Genomic DNA, 20815 nt, shown 5'->3' with positions numbered 1-20815 from the left:
CAAAAAGCCCCATTTTTTATTATGAATACTGAGTTGCTGGAAACGCTCCTCCATTGAATTTAAAGCAGTATCCACCAACACATTGAAGAACTCAACCTTAAATTTCTGCTTTGCATCCACAATTGGTTCATCCCGTCCTTCATAGCTAAAAGTGGGTTTTTTAATTCTAACACGTGAGGTACTCTTAAATATGGGGTCCACACCATTTTCCTCTGCTATATTCTTTGCTCTTTGGAAAGAGCCTTCAAAACCATTCTCCCTGAATTTCTTAAGAAAATCATGGGTTTTTTCAATCATGTCTGCTGCTGTGATGAGGTTGGCGGTCTGGTTTTGCAAAGCTTTGCTCACAATATTGATTTGAAATAATATGTCATACCACACAATTAAGGACACCATGAATTTAAAATTAAGGATATGTTGGGACAACTCTAGAGCATCATGTTTTGTTTTTGGCTCTGTACTGCTGTCTTCAGAAAGGGCAAATAATGCCTCCTGTATACCTGCTAGATTTTGGATCAGTGGTTTGAGGCAGTTTATCCGGCATTCCCATCTTGTGGTACATAGAGGTTTTACAGTAAGACCTGATACATGGTCTGTCAAAACCTTCCATCTCTTGGCTGACCCAGCAAAAATAGTATATACACGCTGAATAATTCCAAACAGGGTTATAGAATCTATGTTAGATTCTGCTGCATCTCCAACCACTAAATTGAGGCTGTGGCATCCACATGGTACAAAAAACGCCCTTGGATTTTTGTTTAGTATGTTGGCTTGAACACCATTATTTTTGCCTGCCATATTGGCACCATTGTCATAGCCCTGGCCACGACAGTCATCAATATCTAGCTCTTTGCTAATTAGGAAATTAAGAATAATATCTGATAATCCTCTACCAGTTGTGTCTGTTACAGCAACATATCCAAGAAAATGTTCACTGATCTGGCATAACCCAAGTTTAACATCAATAAAACGGATGGTAAAAGACATCTGCTCTTGATGGGCTAGATCAGTTGTACAATCAAGAATTAAGGAATAATACTTTGCCTTTTTGCATCTTTCAAGAATTTCACTAATAACCTTTTTGGCCATCAAATTAATTATTTCATTTTGAATAGTTTTACTACAGTAGTGGTCAGATGTCTCCTTTGACTTGACTCGTCGCAGATGTTCTGCCATTACAAAGTCATAATTTCCTAATAACTGTACTATAGCAAGAAAATTTCCATTATTTGCGGTGTATAGACGATCAGAAGATCCTCGAAATGCCAAGTTCCGTTCAGCCAACAACTGAGTAATACGCATGAGTCTTTCCAGTACGTTTCTCCAGTGCTGCTGCTCTTTCTGTATTCTGCTCTGTAACTGATGGTCAATTGTTTTTTTGTTTTTCATGCGAAGCTGAACTTCTATCCACTTTGTTTCTGCTGAGTAATGGTTAATGGAAGTTTCATGGGCCTTTAACATCTGACTCATATGGCTCCAATCCTGTGATCCATCCAATGCAAGTGCCGTACGGGATCTTCTATCAAACAGTTTGCAACAAAAGCAAAATACTTTGTTCAAACTTTTGGAGTACACCAACCACTTTCTTGCTCGTTTCACGCCATTGTCCAAAATTCTAGAGTAAAAGTCCTCTGAAAAATGTCGATTCCTCTCATCTCTCTTAAATTCTATATTTTTAAGTTGCACAGGGCCTGCTTCTACGATTAGATCAATTGATGAAGAATTTAATGTAGGCCAAAGTGCAGGATCTGAGTCAATGATTGCAGAAATTTCACTGCTTTCAGCCTCATCAATGCCCTCCACATGCTGGCATGTGTTATCCCCTTCTGATGTGAGGGCTGGTGTGGTAGACTGATCTTGTTCTACTGCAACCTCATAAACGTCTGCTATGGTAGACTCTTGGTCAACTTCGCTGATCCTAATTTTCAATGACGTTGATGGTTCCCCTGGCTCCAATGGGATTGTATCCATACCACTCCTTATTTCACATTCTTGCTGTGGAATATCTGATGTTGATTCCTCAGCAGTGCTCGGTACATTGGTGCCACCATGTTCAGAAGATTTTTCGAACAGTCTTTTTAAAGACCCTGCTTGCTTTTGATTTGCCTGTTCTGCTAAGGCCTTTCGCTTTCTGTTCTGTGCACCAGAGGCTTTCTTAGGGCTCATCTTGCCTGACAAATGTTATTCTTCCCTGAAAAGGTTAGGTGTGGACCAAAAGTCTTTTTATGCAGTCCACATGCTACTATAACCATCTATCTGCTCATTTAAACCTAAGGTGGCAGAGATGAGCAGGTGATAAGTAACTAGAAACAAGTAAGCCACTGTACACTGCACAAAGTCTGGGAAGAGTGGGAGGGGGAGAAGGAGAAGGATGGATGAATACATTTAGCAGAGAGGAGCGGGAGGAAGTGAGAGTAGGGTGGCTCCTGAGCAATGCACCTAACCCCCAATTGCCCCCCCGGTTGCCATGGTTAGGTTAGGCACCATAGGGCTATTTTAGCCCCTTCTGCCCTGGACATAGTAGTATGTTACATGGTAGACCCATAGGACGCCTGAAAATCAGGCTAAACACCCTTTTGTGTTCCTAGAGCCATATGCAGTGGCGTACACACCATAGATGCGACGGATGCGGAAGCACCCAGGCCCGTGGCTTGGGGGGGCCCAGTGCCGCCCGCATCCATGGTGTGTCCTTTTTTTTTATTTTTGCCACAAGCACAGTGCCCAGCCACACAATGGGCCCCACAGCAAAAGGGTCACAGCAATGGTGCCCAGCCACAGTGTCCGGACCCAGTCACAGTGACCGTGCTTGTGGCTGGGCCCCATTGCTGTCGCTGGGCCCTTTTCTTGCGGCTGGTCCCCTTTTTTTGTGGCTGGGCCCCATTGCTGCTGTTGGGCCCCGTGCTTGCTGCTGGGCCCCATTGCTGTGGCTAGGCCCCACCACAAGCACAGTGCCCAGCCACAGCAACAGGGCCCAGCCACACAATGGGCCCCACAGCAAAAGGGTCACAGCAATGGTGCCCAGCCACAGTGTCCGGACCCAGTCACAGCGACCATGCTTGCGGATGGGCCCCTTGCTTGCGGCAACACATAATACGTTTCCAAAATAAAGCTGCACCCCAACCCCACCCCGCCCCCCCCCCCACACACATAATACATTTCCAAAATAAAGCTGCACCCCAACCCCCCGCCCCCCCCACACATAATACGTTTGCAAAATAAAGCAGCACCCCAACCCCCCCCCCCGCCCCCCCCCCACACACACTGCAAAAAATAAGGCTGCACCCCAACCCCCCCCCACACACACACACACACCAAAAATTAAGGCTGCACCCCAACCCCCCCCCCCACACACACACACACGCACACTGCAAAAAAGCAAGCTGCACCCCCCCCCCCCCCCCCCGGGGCGACCGCCAGCATAGTGGAGGCCATGTGAGGTGGTTATTACTCACGCTTTGCTTGGCTGAGTAACAGTTGGCTCCTCAGGTCCACCTCTGCTCTGCTCTTCAGTGCCGGGAAGAGAGCGGCGGGGCACGAGCGGGGACGTGTGGCGTAATCATGTCACACGCTGTGCAGCCGTTCTCTCCCGCCGGGGACAGCAGAAGGCGGAACTAAAGTTCCTCTGCGTGCTGTCCCTGCCCAGCGGGGAGAACGGCTTGCGCGTGTGACATTACGTCACACGCAGAGAGCCGAGCGACAGGGCGGGCGCCGGGCGGGCGGCACTGGGCAGGAGCAGGCGAGCAGCAGATACAGATAGCGCAAATGGCGCGGCGGGGGGCGCCACAAGAGGTGCGGGCGCCCTCAGGCCATTAAGCCGCAGCGTCTACATTGTGATGTAATGTGACATTAATCTGCTGAGCTCAAATGCGCCCCTTGTATGCTAACGAGCCTTGGCGCCCTGTGCGGCCGCACAGGTCGCACAGGGCAAAGGCCGGCCCTGCACACGACTCCGATCCGTACACTTCGTACACACACGGCTCTGCTACATCCACACTGTAAACCCCTCCTGACCCCACACATAAACTTCCCCTCATCCAGCACCATGACAACCAGCACAGCAGAGTCCTGCATACACTGAGGCCCCTGATCATGTGACCCCTGACTCCTCCCCTCCTGTGACCTCATCACAGGTCCTGTGCAGCTCTGCAGGTGGAGGTCGGTGCTGGAGGCTCCATTATTCTCTATGTGGAGTGCGGCTCTGCGGGTGGAGGTCGCTGCTGGAGGCTCCATTATTCTCTATGTGGAGTGCGGCTCTGCGGGTGGAGGTCGGTGCTGGAGGCTCCATTATTCTCTGTGGAGTGCGGCTCTGCAGGTGGAGGTCGGTGCTGGAGGCTCCATTATTCTCTATGTGGAGTGCGGCTCTGCGGGTGGAGGTCGGTGCTGGAGGCTCCATTATTCTCTATGTGGAGTGCGGCTCTGCGGGTGGAGGTCGGTGCTGGAGGCCCCATTATTCTCTATGTGGAGTGCGGCTCTGAGGGTGGAGGTCGGTGCTGGAGGCTCCATTATTCTCTATGTGGAGTGCGGCTCTGCGGGTGGAGGTCGGTGCTGGAGGCTCCATTATTCTCTATGTGGAGTGCGACTCTGCGGGTGGAGGTCGGTGCTGGAGGCCCCATTATTCTCTGTGGAGTGCGGCTCTGCGGGTGGAGGTCGGTGCTGGAGGCTCCATTATTCTCTATGTGGAGTGCGGCTCTGCGGGTGGAGGTCGGTGCTGGAGGCTCCATTATTCTCTATGTGGAGTGCGGCTCTGCGGGTGGAGGTCGGTGGTGGAGGCTCCATTATTCTCTATGTGGAGTGCGGCTCTGCGGGTGGAGGTCGGTGATGGAGGCTCCATTATTCTCTATGTGGAGTGCGGGTGGAGGTCGGTGCTGGAGGCTCCATTATTCTCTATGTGGAGTGCGGCTCTGCGGGTGGAGGTCGGTGCTGGAGGCCCCATTATTCTCTATGTGGAGTGCGGCTCTGTGGGTGGAGGTCGGTGCTGGAGGCTCCATTATTCTCTATGTGGAGTGCGGCTTTGCGGGTGGAGGTCGGTGCTGGAGGCCCCATTATTCTCTATGCATTCTCGAATGCTGTAGATAAGCCCCCGATGTATTCTGAAAGATGAAAAAAAGAGGTTATAATATTCTCACCCAGGGGCATTCCCCGCTGCGGTCCGGTCCGATGGGCGTCGCGGTCCGGGGCCTCCCATCTTCATTGAATGATGTCCTCTTCTTGTCTTCACGCCGTAGCTCCGGCGCAGGCGTACTTTGTCTGCCCTGTTGAGGGCAGAGCAAAGTACTGCAGTGCCCAGGCGCCGGGCCTCTCTGACCTTTCCCGGCGCCTGCTCACTGCAGTACTTTGCTCTGCCCTAAACAGGGCAAAGTACGCCTGCGCCGGAGCTGCAGCATGAAGACAAGAAGAGGATGTGATTGTAAGAAGATGGGAGGCCCCGGACCGGACCTCAACGCCCATCGGATCATTGTCTCCTGTCAGTGTATCACTGGAGGCCTATAGAGCAATGACATCACCCGATGTCACTGTTCTATAGGGGAGATCGTCGTGGGACACTCGTTATTAATTGGACTGCGTCGGACAGGGAGTATACGGTTGGTATATTATTTTTAATTTTTTGCAGGCGATCGAATATGATAAGTATGGTGAAATTAAGAATATTAAAATACTTTTTTCTGGCTCTTTTTTTTTAACTTTCACTACTATAGGATTAGTAGTTTTTCACTATTTGCAACTGATCCGTTTTTTCAAAAATTTGCAGGATCCTGCCTGCCTGAAAAAAAACCTGATGTGTGAAAGTAGCCTAACTATCCATATATCTATCTACATCTATCCATAGATATATCTATCCATACATATATCTATAGATAGATACATAGATCTATCTATTCATATATCTATAAATCTATCTATATGTAGATCTATCTATATATCTATCTGATTCCTTCTATCTATCTATAGATATGGGATAGATACAAGGAACGGGATAGATAGAAGAAATGAGATAGATATATCTATCTCATTCCTTCATCTCATTCCATCTATCTATCTATCTATCTGTGTGTGTAATGGAGTGTGGGTTGGACAAACGTAAAAGAGGAGGTTGGACAAGAAATTACATCACAAATATTTTTGTAAAATAATACATCTTTATTTAGCTTACAAAAACGCGCAAAAAACGCATCAAAAATTTACCTGCGTTTTCTGCCAAGAGATGCAGATTCAGTGCAGAAAAATTGCAGGCAAATCTGCAACGTGTGCACATACCCTGACATTTCCATCTCCAAAAAGCTTGTCGGCAGAGGGAAGCATGAAGTGCTCTTAAACTTCCTGGTGGATTGCTGCACTGACTTTGCTCTTGATAAACCACAGTGGACCTACACCAGCAGATGGCATAGCTCCCCAAACCATCACTGATTGTGGAATCTTCACACTAGACCTCAAGCAGCTTGGATTGTCTGTCTCTCCGCTCTTCCAGGTCTAGTGTGAAGTATCCACAATCAATGATGGTTTCAGTCCCAAAAAACATGATTCCTACAGCCAATAAGTTGCCTAAGCAGCGGCCAACTTAGCCAGTGATTGGGAGCATGGAAGAGATGTCGTGGTCAGCAATTCAACTTGTGTTCCGGTCTGTACAAGACAAGAGAATACAACATCTACATATTCTTTCTCCTGGTATCCTTCCCCTTGTTGTCATTCTTTATGAGGTTACATTGGCTCATTTTCTTCCTATTCATTTCCCTACAGTGTCAGATCTTCTCAGTGGACATCTTGTATATTAAGAGAATTTTTCTGAATTAATCCTCAAGGATGGATATGGACAGGCACCAGATGGTGGAAAGGATATTACACCTCACCCTAGAGATCCTCTTCCGGGTTACTGGAGAGGTGAGAGATTCTGATGATGTCACATTACATCATTCTCATCTTTGGGAATAACAGATGGACAGAACTGGAGAGGTGAGGACTCTGGAAATGTCTGTAGTGAGATTTATTCATGTGTCTCTCCATAACCAGGATTACACAGTAGTGAGGAAGACCTCTAGTGAGCGCTGTCAGGACCCTGTGTCTGAGGGATGGGGAAGACCCCTAAGCCCAGTTTCTAGGCCTCCACCTCACCCCCTGATAAATGAGGACCGCAATGACCGGAAGATCCTAGAACTCACCTACAAGATGACTGAGCTGCTGACTGGAGAGGTGACACTGCTGGGAATGCTGGGACATTATACAGTAATGCTATGAAGGGATCGGGGGGATGACGGTATCATTGTATGTGTCAGGTTCCTATAAGATGTCAGGATGTCTCCGTCTATTTCTCCATGGAGGAGTGGGAGTATTTAGAAGGACACAAAGATCTGTACAAGGACGTCATGATGGAGGTTCTTCAGCCCCTGACATCACCAGGTAATAGACAGGACTAAATACACACGGCCTATAATTATCTGCATGTAAAGAATGAATTCAGTTCCTGTATGTGTTTCCTCCAGATCTATCCAGTAAGAGGACAACACCAGAGAGATGTCCCCGTCCTCTTCTTCCACAGGACTGTAAACAAGAAGATCTCTATGTTCCTCAGGATCATCAGGTAGATGGAGAGAAGGTGTCATGAGATCTCCCCTATGATGTGTAGACGGCTGTGAAGGTCTTGTGCTCAGTCTTGTTTTATCCCCCAGTATTATATGTTTTATACTTGTGTAATGAGAACGGTGGAGATGGCAGGGTTAGAGCTCTTCATAGATGTGACTTCTCCATCTGTCTGTGACATTTACAACATTTGTTTCAGGGTAAAGATCTGACCCATATTAATACTACAGAGACATGTGTGACGGGTGATGAGTGGTGTAAAGAGGAGATTCCAACATATGACTACCCAGGTGAGTAGTGACCACTAAATACAGAGAAGTCACAGATTCTTCTCAGTGACCGGCTGTGGCTACTTTATCAGTTGTGTAGTTCGGCCGTATCACAATTGTGTGATCACCATTTTGCCTCTAGAATAGAACATTCTCCTCCACCTGAAAATGTTCAAATGATTTTGTGAAAGCCCTTTTCTATTGAACTTACAACCTGGAGGATCCACCTACCCCCTGGGATTAGTGTGGCACCCCAGGAGTTCGGGTACCACAGTAGTGCTGCCTTCCTCTCGGGGAGGGTAGTGCTATGCCTGGAAACAAGAAGAATTTCTTTGGCACGTAAACCATGCACACAACACCTTCTGAATCCAGGCCAGGAGGGGAAGCTCTAAACCCGGTTTCAGTGCTGCTTCCCTGAATAAAGATCCTGGTCTGGAGGAGGAGTCAGTTTAGTCTGGAGCAGACAGTGAAGGGAAAGGAGCAGAGGAGAGATCAAGGGCTAGAGGAGGCTGCGAGTGGGCCTCCTTAAGCCAGAGCGCAGAAACTGGGTACCGGGAGCCCGAGGCTAGGCTGTGGGGAACTGCAAGCCCCATAGCAAAACCAGAGGGCATAGGACTATACGTGAGTTGCCCACACCACACCTGTGGTACAGCAGCATTCAGGAGCCTGGAGTCACCTTGCAGAGACCCCAGAAGGAACTGCTCAAGCTGCCTTCCATACAGATACTGTCCCAGGACAGGGAAAAACGAGGACCTTGTGAGGACACTTCAGGTAGCAAGGGACTAATAGTGAGTGCAAAGTGGAAGGCTCCCAACCTGACCTGCCAAGGGGATTTCCACTTGTTTCCGGGCTGCCTGGACTCCTTCTGTACCTGTTGCTGGTACCCTGGACTGAGGCTGAATATCATCTCAGTAAACCAGGTAAAGACTGCAACCCTGTGTCCTCTATTTATCGGCAACCCCCCCATTTTTTCCATATACCTTGGGAGCCCTGGGGACTCCACTTCACCTGTGGGAAGCATCACCATCTAGCTGCCGTACCATCAGCCCAGATGACCCCTTTAAGCGGCGTCGTCCCCACTGACCGAACACCACAGGTGACGTCCAGACAAACTTTATTGAAAAACCCCTTTAATGACCGTTCCCCTTTAATTGGGCACCCAGGGCACGAACCGGGTCGCAGCCACCGTGACATTCCCTTTAAGATCGGACCTGGTACTGAGTACCCCAGGCCCTGGCGGACGACCCATTAGAAGATTCTGATCTTTACCTGTCCAGATCTGTAAAATCCAAATAACAGTGCACGTAGAATGTGCTGACAAGTTAGAAAATCACTTGAAAAAAATATTATGATGGGCCTGTAAGAGAAAGTGGAGGGTAATGATGCTGTTGGCTTCCTAGAATCCCGATTAGGGATGAGCGAATGTGCTCTATGATACTCAGATATCACTTGATTATCTGGGTGCTCGGATGTGCTCGTTACTCGGTGAGCATTATCCGGTGCTTACTTTCAAAATTGAATCCCCACCCCACATGTATAGCGCCTGTTACACAGCCAAAAAGCATGCGGGGATTGTCTGTGGGTCACTGTAATGCTATAGCCATCTTAGTAGTGGCATTACTCTCATTCCTGGCTGTGTGACATCATCAGGGGGTTGTTAAAATGGTAGGCGGCGTCAGGCTCGGCACAGTGACACCATTGCAGAGCTCTGTGACAGTTGTTATTAGAGGAGAGAGTGCTTGTCCAGGCGTGTGTGTGCAGTACAACGTCTCAAAGTCCTGTAGTGTAGATACTGGTGCTGAAGCTGAACCATCATACTACCAGCCCTTCTAATCTTGTGCATCTTTGTATCAGATGCAATCTGCTTTTAGCCTAGGGAGGAAGGGAGAGTTGCAGGAGCAGGGAGAGTGGCTGAATACAGTCTGTAGGCAGTGATTAGGGCAGGGGTGGGGAACCTCGTGCGGCCCGCAGGCAGGTCCCCGGAGTCAACAAGGCTCGGGCGGCAGCCATATCCTGCCAGCTGCCGGCCCCTTAACCCTCAAGTGCACAGTATTCAGCGTTCATTACAGAACGCTGCCTGCATATGAATGATGTCATTGGGGTGGGCGGGGTTAGTGCCCAATGTACTCCCGTCCTCCTGTTCCGGAAGAGGAGCTGCTGCTACAGAGTTCAGAGTGATCTGTGTCTGCAGCTCTGTACTTTTCTGCTGGTGAGCTCTGCCTCTCAGCTATGTGCCCCCTCCCCCCCCCCCAGTTATTTGCTCCAATATGATCTCTGTGCCCCCCCACTCTATGACCCTCCTCTGATCTGTGTCTCCATCTATGGGCACCCCTGTGATCTCTGTGCCCCAAATCTATATATCCCCTGTGATTTCTGTGACCCCCCCAGCTATGTGCCCCCCTTTCTATGATCTTTGTGCCACCCCCCCGGTGATCTGTTCCCCCTGTGATCTCTCTGCTTCCCCAGCTCTATACCCCCCTTGTGATCTATGCCACCCCTGTGATCTATGTCATTCCTGTGTCCCCCTACTTTGTACCCCCTGTGGTATTTGTGCACCCATGTGTTCCCTGTGCCCCCTGTGATCTGTCTCCTTCAGCTATGTGCCCCCTTGTGATCTCTGTGCCACCCTGTTTTCTTCATGCCCCTTCCCCCCCCCCCCCCCCCCCGGTGATCTGTGACCCCTTGGTGATCTATGTGCCTGCCAGGTGGTCTGTCCCTTCCAGTGCTATATATCCCCCTTCCCCCAGTGCTGTATATCTCCCCCAGGGCTGTATGTGCCCTCAAATGATATGTACATTCCCCAGTGCTGCATTTACCCCAGATGTACTGTATATCCCCCCAGCTGTGATGCATATAGCCCCCAGTGATGTATGTGCCACCAGTGATGTATATTCCCCCTAGGGACATATATACCCCCAGTGCTGTCTGTGCTTCCTAGTAATGTATATAGCCCTTTAGTGTTGTCTATTCCCCCCCCCCCCCGGCCTCCCCAGTGATGAATATGTCCCAGCATCTCCTGTGATGTGTATGCCCCCCCAGCCCCTCCTGTAATTTTATATGTGATATATAACACTCCAAAAAAGCTTTAAAAAATGTTTCCGGATTCAATTAGTCATCCATGCAGGGAAACGTCCTTGGTGGACAGCAAAGATGGTGGAATCACGTCAGACTCCCGAGGGAGAGACCGGAGGAATGTCTGAGCCAGAGAAAGCTTGCACAACAGCAGGGGTGGCAGGAGCAGAATGTTTTCCTGGAACCTCCAAGGACTAACCCAGGCTGCAGCCTTTATTGCTGGGGTTATTGTGGACTGCAGTTGGGAGAGTTAGGACCCAGGAAGTGGTGCACGGACTGCGGGACCTAGGATTGTCAGAAGAAACAAGGAGGCGAGGCAGGACCAGGACTGGAGAAATGCTATGGTGCCCACTAGCCACAAGGTACCCACATGTTGTGAACTCTGTTTTTGGGCTCCCTCTTGCGGTCACAACTGGTACTGTGTGAGTGCTGTCTTTGGGCTCCCTCTGGTGGTTCTTTGTGTCATTTTGCAGGTCTGAGGCTGATCAGCTGTCTCGTTATCTGTTAGCTGGTTTCCTATTTAGTTCACCTGGACTCTCAGTTGTTGCCTGCTGTCAATGTCATCAGTGCTATTTTGGAGCTCTCCTGCAGTCCTTCGTTATCAGTCTCTTCAAGAGAAGCTAAGTTTTGCTTGGTTCATTTTTTGACCATCAGTGGTCATATGTTTCTTGGTTTATTTTTGTTTCTTGTCCAGCTTGCTAATATGTGATTTCCTTGCTTGCTGGTAGCTCTAGGGGGCTGAGTTTCTCCCCTCACACCGTTAGTTGGTGTGGGGGTTCTTGTATTCTCAGCGTGGATATTTTGCATAGGGTTTTTTACTGACCGCACAGTTCCCTATCTGTCTTCTGCTATCTAGTATTAGCGGGCCTCATTTGCTGAATCTGTTTTCATTTCTACGTTTGTGTTTTCCCCTTACCTCACCGTTATTATTTGTTGGGGGCTTCCTATATCTTTGGGGTGATTTCTCTTGAGGCAAGTGAGGTCTTACTTTCCCTCCAGGAGTAGATAGTTTCTCAGGCTGCGTCGAGACGTCCAGGATTTTAGGCACGTTCACCGGCTGCCTTTAGTGTGTTGGTTAGGATCAGGTTTGCAGTCAGTCCAGTTACCACCTCCCTAGAGCTCGTGTCTATGTTCACAAACTTAGCTAGTCCGTTTTGTGATCCTCAGCCACTAGGATCATAACACCCACAATTGGCATCTTGGGTGAGGTCACTGCATACAACTGGCATCGGAGATGGGAGCCCATAGAGTTCAGGTTCCTTCATCACATATCATTGAACCAGTGGGCAGTAGAGGAGGAACACTTGCTTTGAAGGCTGCAACTGCTGACTGCTGGAACCAGTTGTCACATTCCTCAAAATGGAGGGGCAACATCGCTGTTATGCAGTAGGTATGATCTGAGAAGGAAGGGAGCAGGATCAACCCTTCTTGAAGAATGAACGGGCCTGGGAGAAGCTCCTCGATGCCGCTTGAGACCACTCCCGAGAGATCGTACTGTCCCCGGTTTCTCCTCCTCTTATACGGGAGCATCCGATGGTGCAGGTGACAGAATTCTGTTGCCCGTTTCTATATGTCGGGGACTCCGGCACAGCCCGCAGTCAGGTCACTTACAGCCCTTGCACCTGGGCAGGGCTGCCACTAGAAATTTCGGAGCCCCATACTGGCAAAATTTTCGGGGCCCACTTGAGACTCCACCCTGCCTTCACCCCTCGAACTGTCCACAGTCCCACCTCTCTCTCTTGGAAAAACTCCACTTCTCACCTATCAGACATTAACAGTTCCCATCACTAGATCACACATATAGCCGGCAGCTTTTGTTTTGGCAAAAAGATTTTTTAACCCCTTCACGACATGCGCCGTACTAGTACTGCGCAAGTCGTGTCTCCCCCTTTGATGTGGGCTCCGGCGGTGATCAAAGTCGCAACGTGTCAGCTGTTTTGTACAGCTGACATAGGCGCGCAATAGCGGCGGGTGAAATCGCTATTCACCCGCCGCTATTAACCTGTTAAATGCCGCTGTCAAACGCAGACAGCGGCATTTAAGCGGCGCTTCCGGCCGGGCAGCCGGAAATGACCTCGTCGCCGACCTCCGTCACATGATCGGGGGTCGGCGATGCATCAGGCTGGTAACCATAGAGGTCCTTGAGACCCCTATGGTTACTAATGCCGGCCTGCTGTGAGCGCCCCCCTGTGGTCGGCGCTCACAGCACACCTGCATTTCTGCTACATATTCATAGAGAGAAACAAGAGTTCTTTTGGGTATGAGAAGATAAAAGACAAAAGTTTATTGAAAATTCACATTACATATAAATACCAACAATATAAAAAGAAAGAGAGACCCAATAAAGTGACACATGCGCAAACAGGATAACAGGGCAACCAGAAGCCTCCAACAACAGTTGTTGCCTATCCTTAAAAAGCCAACCCTCAATCCAACTGCTATGTCCAGCTATCGCCCAATATCGCTGCTCCCATTCGCTTCCAAACTCCTGGAGCAGCACGTCCACGCTGAACTTTCCTCCCACCTCTCATCTAACTTGTTGTTCGACAATCTACAATCTGGTTTCCGCCCCCATCACTCAACTGAGACTGCCCTGACCAAAATCACCAACGACCGACTTACCGCCAAAGCTACTGGACAATACTCTGTACTCCTCCTTCTAGACCTGTTCTCTGCTTTTGACACAGTTGACCACTGCCTCCTACTACAGATCCTCTCCTCCTTTGGCATCAAAGACCTCGCCCTATCCTGGATCGCCTCGTACCTTTCCAACCGCACATTCAGTGTCTCCCACTCCCACACTACCTCCTCATCCCACCCTCTCTCTGTTGGAGTCCCCCAAGGCTCTGTTCTAGGACCCCTACTCTTCTCAATCTACACACTTGGCTTGGGACAACTCATACAGTCCCATGGATTCCAGTACCACCTCTATGCTGATGACACTCAGAACTACCTCTCTGGCCCAGACGTCACCGCTCTGCTGTCCAGAATCCCAGAGTGCTTATCAGCTATATCCTCCTTCTTCTCCTCTCGCTTCCTCAAACTCAATGTGAACAAATCTGAACTCATCATCTTTCCTCCACCCCACAGATCTTCCTTACCTGACCTATCTATCGCAATCAATGACATCATGCTTTCCCCCATACCGGAAGTCCGCTGCCTCGGAGTAACCTTCGACTCTGCCCTGTCCTTCAAACCGCACATCCAAGCTCTTTCCACCTCCTGTCGCCTCCAGCTCAAAAATATCTCCAGAATCCGTCCTTTCCTCAACCTTCAATCTACTAAAATGCTTGTGCATGCCCTCATCTCCCGCCTTGACTACTGCAACATCCTTTTCTGCGGCCTCCCTGCTAACACCCTTGCGCCTCTCCAGTCCATCCTTAACTCTGCTGCCTGACTAATTCATCTCTCTCCTCACTACTCCCCCGCTTCCCCCCTCTGCAAATCTCTTCACTGGCTCCCATTCCCTCAGCGTATCCAGTTCAAATTACTAATATTGACCTACAAAGCCATCCATAACCTGTCTCCTCCACATATCTCTGATCTAATCTCCATATATCTTCACTCACGTAATCTCCAGTCCTCCCAAGACCCGAATATCCCCCATCCTGTGGAATTCTCTGCCCCAACACGTCCGACTATCAAAGACATTCGGATCCTTCAGATGGAATCTGAAACCTCATCTCTTCAGGAAAGCCTACAGCCTGCACTGACCCCGCTGCCTCCTCATCACCACCGAAGCTACCGCCTCACCAACACCGGAGCTCCTGCAACCCCCAACCTATTGTCTCCTTCCCCATAATCCTGCAGAATGTAAGCCAGCAAGGGCAGGGTCCTCGCCCCTCTGTATCAGTCTGTCATTGTAAGATTGTTTACTGTAAGTGATATCTGTAACTTGTATGTAACCCCTTCTCATGTACAGCACCATGGAATCAATGGTGCTTTATAAATAAATAATAATAATATCACAAACGAGGGACAAATACCGCAAAACAAAAACTGAAGACCACATATTGCCACCAGTGACCGAATAATATCACTTACAAGGAACAAATACCACCGCACCATGACCAGACCACATATTACCACCACAAAATGACCAAATAGCATATACAAGGGATAAATGCTGAAACACCATGTCCAGACCACATATTACCACCACATCGTGACTGAATACCACAATACTGATCAGCAATAATAAAAATAATACAATACTATCACCATAAGTGCCAGTATTCACAGGAGATCTGTACTTAGTATGCAGTGTCTGTGTACAGGTAATACAGTGATCACTGGTGACATTATACACAGGAGCTCTGTATATAGTATACAATGTATAGTGTCAGTGTATAGGTAAGGCTAGTTTCACACTAGCGTTTTGAGGAGCTGCGGAGGGCTGCGGACTTCCTCCGTGAAGCCCCGCCATCGCCCGCTAGCTCCACCTACTTCTGTATGCGGCCTGCGTACCTATCTTTAACATTAGGTACGCAGGTCGTGCCGCTGTATGCGGATGCTTCCGCATGTGTCGTTTTGACGATGCGGAGAAAAAAAAATTGCTACAAGCTGCGTTCTACGCTGGTCACCGCATCGTCAAAACGACGCATGAGGAAGCATCCGCATATAGCAGCACGACCTGCGTACCTAATGTTAAAGATGGGTACGCTGGCCGCATGCCGGCTGCATACAGAAATAGGTGGAGCTAGTGGTAGAAGTGCGGCCAAGGGCGGGGCTTCACTGATGAAGTCCGCAGCCGTCCGCAACGCAAATGTAAAACCGGCCTAACACACTGACTCACCAGTGACGTCTCTAGGTGAAGTCCTTCATCTTTGTTTTTCATCTTTCATCCAGCACAGCCTGGGCTCGTCTCTGCAGGAAATAACAGTTATCTCAAGCTCCGCTTGCAGAACACATTAATTAATTTTTCCCAACTTCTACATTACACCACATGAAGAAAAAAAGGCTACATAGTATCACTCTACACAGTAACAGGACCGCCCCCCCCATTTAAAGCAGTATACTCAAAACATAAATACATCACTGCAGTAATAATATCCCTTAATTAGCCCCTATGGTAATAATATTCCCCATCCTGGCCCCTGTGTGTCTCATTCCTGGCTTCAGCCATATGTTCTCCCATTCTGCCCTCATGAGTATCCAATCTGCCCCATATGATCTCCCCATCCTGCCACATCTGTCTCCATCGTATCCATCCTGCCCCATGATCCTGCCCCATCTGTCTCCAGTCATGCCCCCATGTCTTTCATTCTGCCCCGTGTCTCCAATCATGCTCCGTGTCTCCAATTCTGCCCCATCTGTCTCCAATCCTGCCCCCAGTGTCTCCAGTCATGCCACCAGTGTCTTGTCATGCCCCGTATCTCGCATTCTGCCCCCATGTCCACTATTCTGCCCCCCTGTTGAGCATTCTGCCCCCCCATGTTCACCAATCTGTCCCCATGTCTCAGTCTTCCCCGGGCCCTTCGGTTCGCCACTCTCAGTAAAAAAAAAGTTGTTCTTACCTGGCCATGCTCCTGCGGCGGGCGAAGCTCCCTCCATGCAGCTGAAATGCGCACTCGCCCGCGACTGACAGTGATGTCAGATGTCGGCGACGTGCGTGCTGTGGCTGATGTCAGCTCCCAGCCTCCCGCACGTCAGTAGCGTAAAAACTGCCGCAGCGCCACTAAGGGCCCGGTTTAGCCTGCCGGTAGGGGCCCGGTGAGCAGATGAGACGTGGCCCAATGCGGGCCCCCTCTGCCCACCGGGCCCCATATGCCAGTCAGGGCAGTAATGCCCTGATGGCAGCCCTGCACTGGGCTTCAGGAAACAGGGGACGCAGTCACTCAAGCCTACCGAGGAAGAAGATGCTCACACTTGAAGAGGATTACTGCATTACCCTCCTTACAATTAGTGATGAGCGAGTATACTCGTTGTTCGGGTTTTTCTAAGCACGCTCGGGTGGTCTCCGAGTATTTGTTACTGTTCGGAGATTTAGTTTTCATAGCAGCAGCTGAATGATTTACAGCTACTACCAAGCCTCATTACATGTGGGGGTTGCTAGGGAATCCCCACATGTAATCAAGCTGGCTAGTAGCTGTAAATTATTCAGCTGCAGCGATGAAAACAAAATCTCCGAACATTAACAAATACTCGGAGACCACCCGAGCGTGCTCGGGAACACCCAAGCAACGAGTATACTCGCTCATCACTACTTATAATGTTTTCATGGCTTTGCACATTTTACCTAGCCTTTTTTGATTGTACGAGTACCGCAAATACATTTTAAAAATATTTGAATGAGGCCCGCCAGTTGTTGCCTTTCAGGGGTCTATGGATTATCTTCCTTTATAACAGGGGTTGGGAACCTCAGGCTCCAGGGCCATTTATAGCCCTCAATGACCTTTTATCAGGCCCCTAGCAGATTCTCAGGGACCGCTTTCTTGGGCAGAGAGGTTTATTTTGATTACAACCAGCTCATTAATTTCTTCTTGGTCTGTTAGCACACATATGCAGTGTCCACTACTGAACACTGAAGGGCATGCAATGAAAGATTACGTCCTGAAATCAGTGCCAGTCAGGATGTACTTTTTGGGCGGAGTTTGTACAAGGATTGTATTAATATCCCTTGGCAGAAAAAAGTGTCAGGAGAAACCGCTGGATGGGCACTTAACAGCGGTTTCAGCAGTCCTGATAGTGAGAGCCAGCGCCTCAGACAAACTGTGACAGCTGAACTTGCAGCATCCAGGAGCTGGGCGAGATTACAGCTGTACAGTGGGGCTGCAGACAACAGAGCGCTGGGTGGTTGAGTGTACTGACAGGACCTGTGGCACGTGACCGCAGGTCAGAGGGGAAGGAGGCGGGGCCTCGCGTGCTGCTCCTGAAGATGAGTGATGGACGCTACCGGGACTCCGGGGCCAGGGAGAGGGGAGAGAGGCATGCCAGACACCAGGGAAATAACAGAAAACAGGAGGAAGACGGAATCCAAGACAAGAGGTGGTCAGTGAACCAGAAAGGCAAACACAGTACACAGGGGGCAGGCTAATCAAGAAAATTCAGGGACATAGCAGGAGTCAGAACCTCGGAGAAGCAGAATACACAGTACAGAATCAAAGGACAAAATCTCAACAGGGAACAGAACCAGGTCAAAACCATACAAGCAAGCTAGAACACTGTAATAATTATAGGGGATAATTCAGGAGACTCTTTGCGTGGAACAAGAAAACAGGACACAGTTTTATAAGTGGTAAAGTTTATATTATCACACGGTGATTCAAGCAGGTGCAGAGAGAAACTCAAGTCCACAACACCTGGTGCAAATAATAAACGCAGCTTAGCAGTCAAGAGGAAACTTCAGAGGTAGATGCGAACAAACAAAGTCTATGAAGCACAGTTATTCTTGAGGAAACTTGACACGAATAGATCCTTGACTTAGTCCAGACACAGATAGCTATGCTATTAGGCAGTTCGAATCATATCTTAGCTCAACCAGGGAGGCCTGGTTAATAGTCTCAGGTTTTGCAGAGCACAAACAGCTTACATGTCCAGCAAATGCAGATGGAAGTAACACGAGCAGCAGATGAAGGAGGATTACTGAACACCGGTGTAGGCAGCAGGAACTCAGAGCAGAGTGGCAGGATCTCCAACACAGGTTCACAGGTGCAGGTGCAAGGCCAGGGAGAAATCAGGAGCTGGATGCAAAGCAGAATAATCTAGCACAGACTGAAGGCTGGGGTGGAGTTTTATAGCAGGAAGACAAGTGCACATGAGACCAAAGACGCCATGTTGGAAAAGGGCAGTAATGCACAAAAGGTAAAAAATGTTCAGAGTCCTGACATTACTCCCTCCTTAGTGGCCTCAGGACGATCTTGGACCTGGTTTCTCAGGGAATCTCTGATGAAAACGAGATATCTTCTGTTGGGCATTGATGTTTTCCACAGGTTCCCAAGAGTCTTCCTCAGAGGGATATCCCTGCCATCTTATCAGATATTGGAGCCGATTCCTGCGAATCCTGGAATCAATTTCCTCCACCACGAATTGTTCTTGCCCATCAATCACCACAGGCTGTGGAGGTGGCACAACATGTCCCTGGAAGGTATTAGGAGATACAGGCTTTAGTAAAGATACATGAAAAACTGGGTGTACCTTCATTGTCCTAGGTAGCTTCAGCCGGCAGGCAACAGAGCTCACAATACCTGAAGACACAAAAGAGCACAGTGAGGTCAAAAATACTCTGTTGTAAAAAAATCACAGTAATCAGCAAAAAAACGTATCAACTAAATACCCTGTTTTCTTTACATCTTTTGACTAGCACTTGCTGATTACTGTGATTTTTTTACAACAGAGTATTTTTGACCTCACTGTGCTCTTTTGTGTCTTCAAGTATTCTGGTGGTGTGAACAGGTTCCTACAGACTTGTTCAATGTACAAGTGGCCCATATGTTTCTGGTTCTATAATTGTTCTCTTGTTTCTACAAGACTGGGGAGTCCACCACTCCTCTGTGGGTCATTTGCATTTAACTGCTCCATCCTGCATGTCCACATGGATAGTCCTTCTCTGAACCCTGCTTATACAGGTATTATACAGATGATCAGGTTTTAAATACATCAGATAGGGATTCTATACATTAGTTAGGACTGCTCTATAAGGGTATACCTTGACGATTTGGTGGAGCAGCTTAGTATACATTTTTTTGCAAAAAAACGTATCAACTAAATACCCTGTTTTCTTTACATCTTTTGACTAGCACTTGCTGATTACTGTGATTTTTTTACAACAGAGTATTTTTGACCTCACTGTGCTCTTTTGTGTCTTCAAGTATTCTGGTGGTGTGAACAGGTTCCTACAGACTTGTTCAATGTACAAGTGGCCCATATGTTTCCAGAGCTCACAATACCGTTGATCCTGAAAGGGCCACTGAATTTCTGTCCACGTTTTTGTGAAGGAACGTTTAACTTCAGATTCTTAGTTGCTAACCACACAGAATCTCCTACCTTGAACATGGGTGCAGGTTTACGGAATCTATCAGCCGATCTCTTATAACGTTCTTGAGCCGTGGTCAGAGATTCCTTCAGAACCTCCAGATTTTGTCTCATCGCAGTCAGCCTTTCCTCCACTGCTGGAACCGGAGAATTAATTGGAGACCTAGGTAAAATACACGGATGATAACCCAGATTGGCAAAGAAAGGTGTAAATTTAGTGGAGGCGCTCTGAGAATTATTATATGAAAATTCGGCTAACGGCAACAACTCCAACCAATCATCCTGGAGATGGCTGACATAGCATAGTAACATAGTTAGTAAGGCCGAAAAAAGACATTTGTCCATCCAGTTCAGCCTATATTCCATCATCATAAATCCCCAGATCTACGTCCTTCTACAGAACCTAAAAATTCTATGATACAATATTGTTCTGCTCCAGGAAGACATCCAGGCCTCTCTTGAACCCCTCGACTGAGTTCGCCATCACCACCTCCTCAGGCAAGCAATTCCAGATTCTCACTGCCCTAACAGTAAAGAATCCTCTTCTATGTTGGTGGAAAAACCTTCTCTCCTCCAGACGCAAAGAATGCCCCCTTGTGCCCGTCACCTTCCTTGGTATAAACAGATCCTCAGCAAGATATTTGTATTGTCCCCTTATATACTTATACATGGTTATTAGATCGCCCCTCAGTCGTCTTTTTTCTAGACTAAATAATCCTAATTTCGCTAATCTATCTGGGTATTGTAGTTCTCCCATCCCCTTTATTAATTTTGTTGCCCTCCTTTGTACTCTCTCTAGTTCCATTATATCCTTCCTGAGCACCGGTGCCCAAAACTGGACACAGTACTCCATGTGCGGTCTAACTACGGATTTGTACAGAGGCAGTATAATGCTCTCATCATGTGTATCCAGACCTCTTTTAATGCAC

At 48.5% G+C, this 20815-nt stretch overlaps 1 protein-coding gene across 1 annotated transcript in view; it reads left to right on the top strand.

Annotated features, from left to right (window-relative positions):
• Positions 1–4151: 4151 nt before the first annotated feature.
• The window catches only part of LOC143767999 (uncharacterized), a 39351-nt gene continuing 22687 nt past the window's right edge, over positions 4152–20815 (top strand). The window contains exons 1-6 of the mRNA XM_077256617.1: positions 4152–4318; positions 6736–6876; positions 7006–7185; positions 7269–7392; positions 7476–7573; positions 7772–7862. Coding sequence (XP_077112732.1) covers positions 6799–6876; positions 7006–7185; positions 7269–7392; positions 7476–7573; positions 7772–7862 — 571 coding nt within the window. The 5' untranslated portion in view covers positions 4152–4318; positions 6736–6798. The remainder of the gene's footprint in view (positions 4319–6735; positions 6877–7005; positions 7186–7268; positions 7393–7475; positions 7574–7771; positions 7863–20815) is intronic.

The sequence above is a fragment of the Ranitomeya variabilis genome, chromosome 4 (genome assembly GCF_051348905.1).
Source record: "Ranitomeya variabilis isolate aRanVar5 chromosome 4, aRanVar5.hap1, whole genome shotgun sequence".
Taxonomy (NCBI): Eukaryota; Metazoa; Chordata; class Amphibia; order Anura; family Dendrobatidae; genus Ranitomeya; species Ranitomeya variabilis.
The sequence above is the reverse complement of the archived record's forward strand: the minus strand, read 5'-3'. Positions and strand labels throughout refer to the sequence as shown.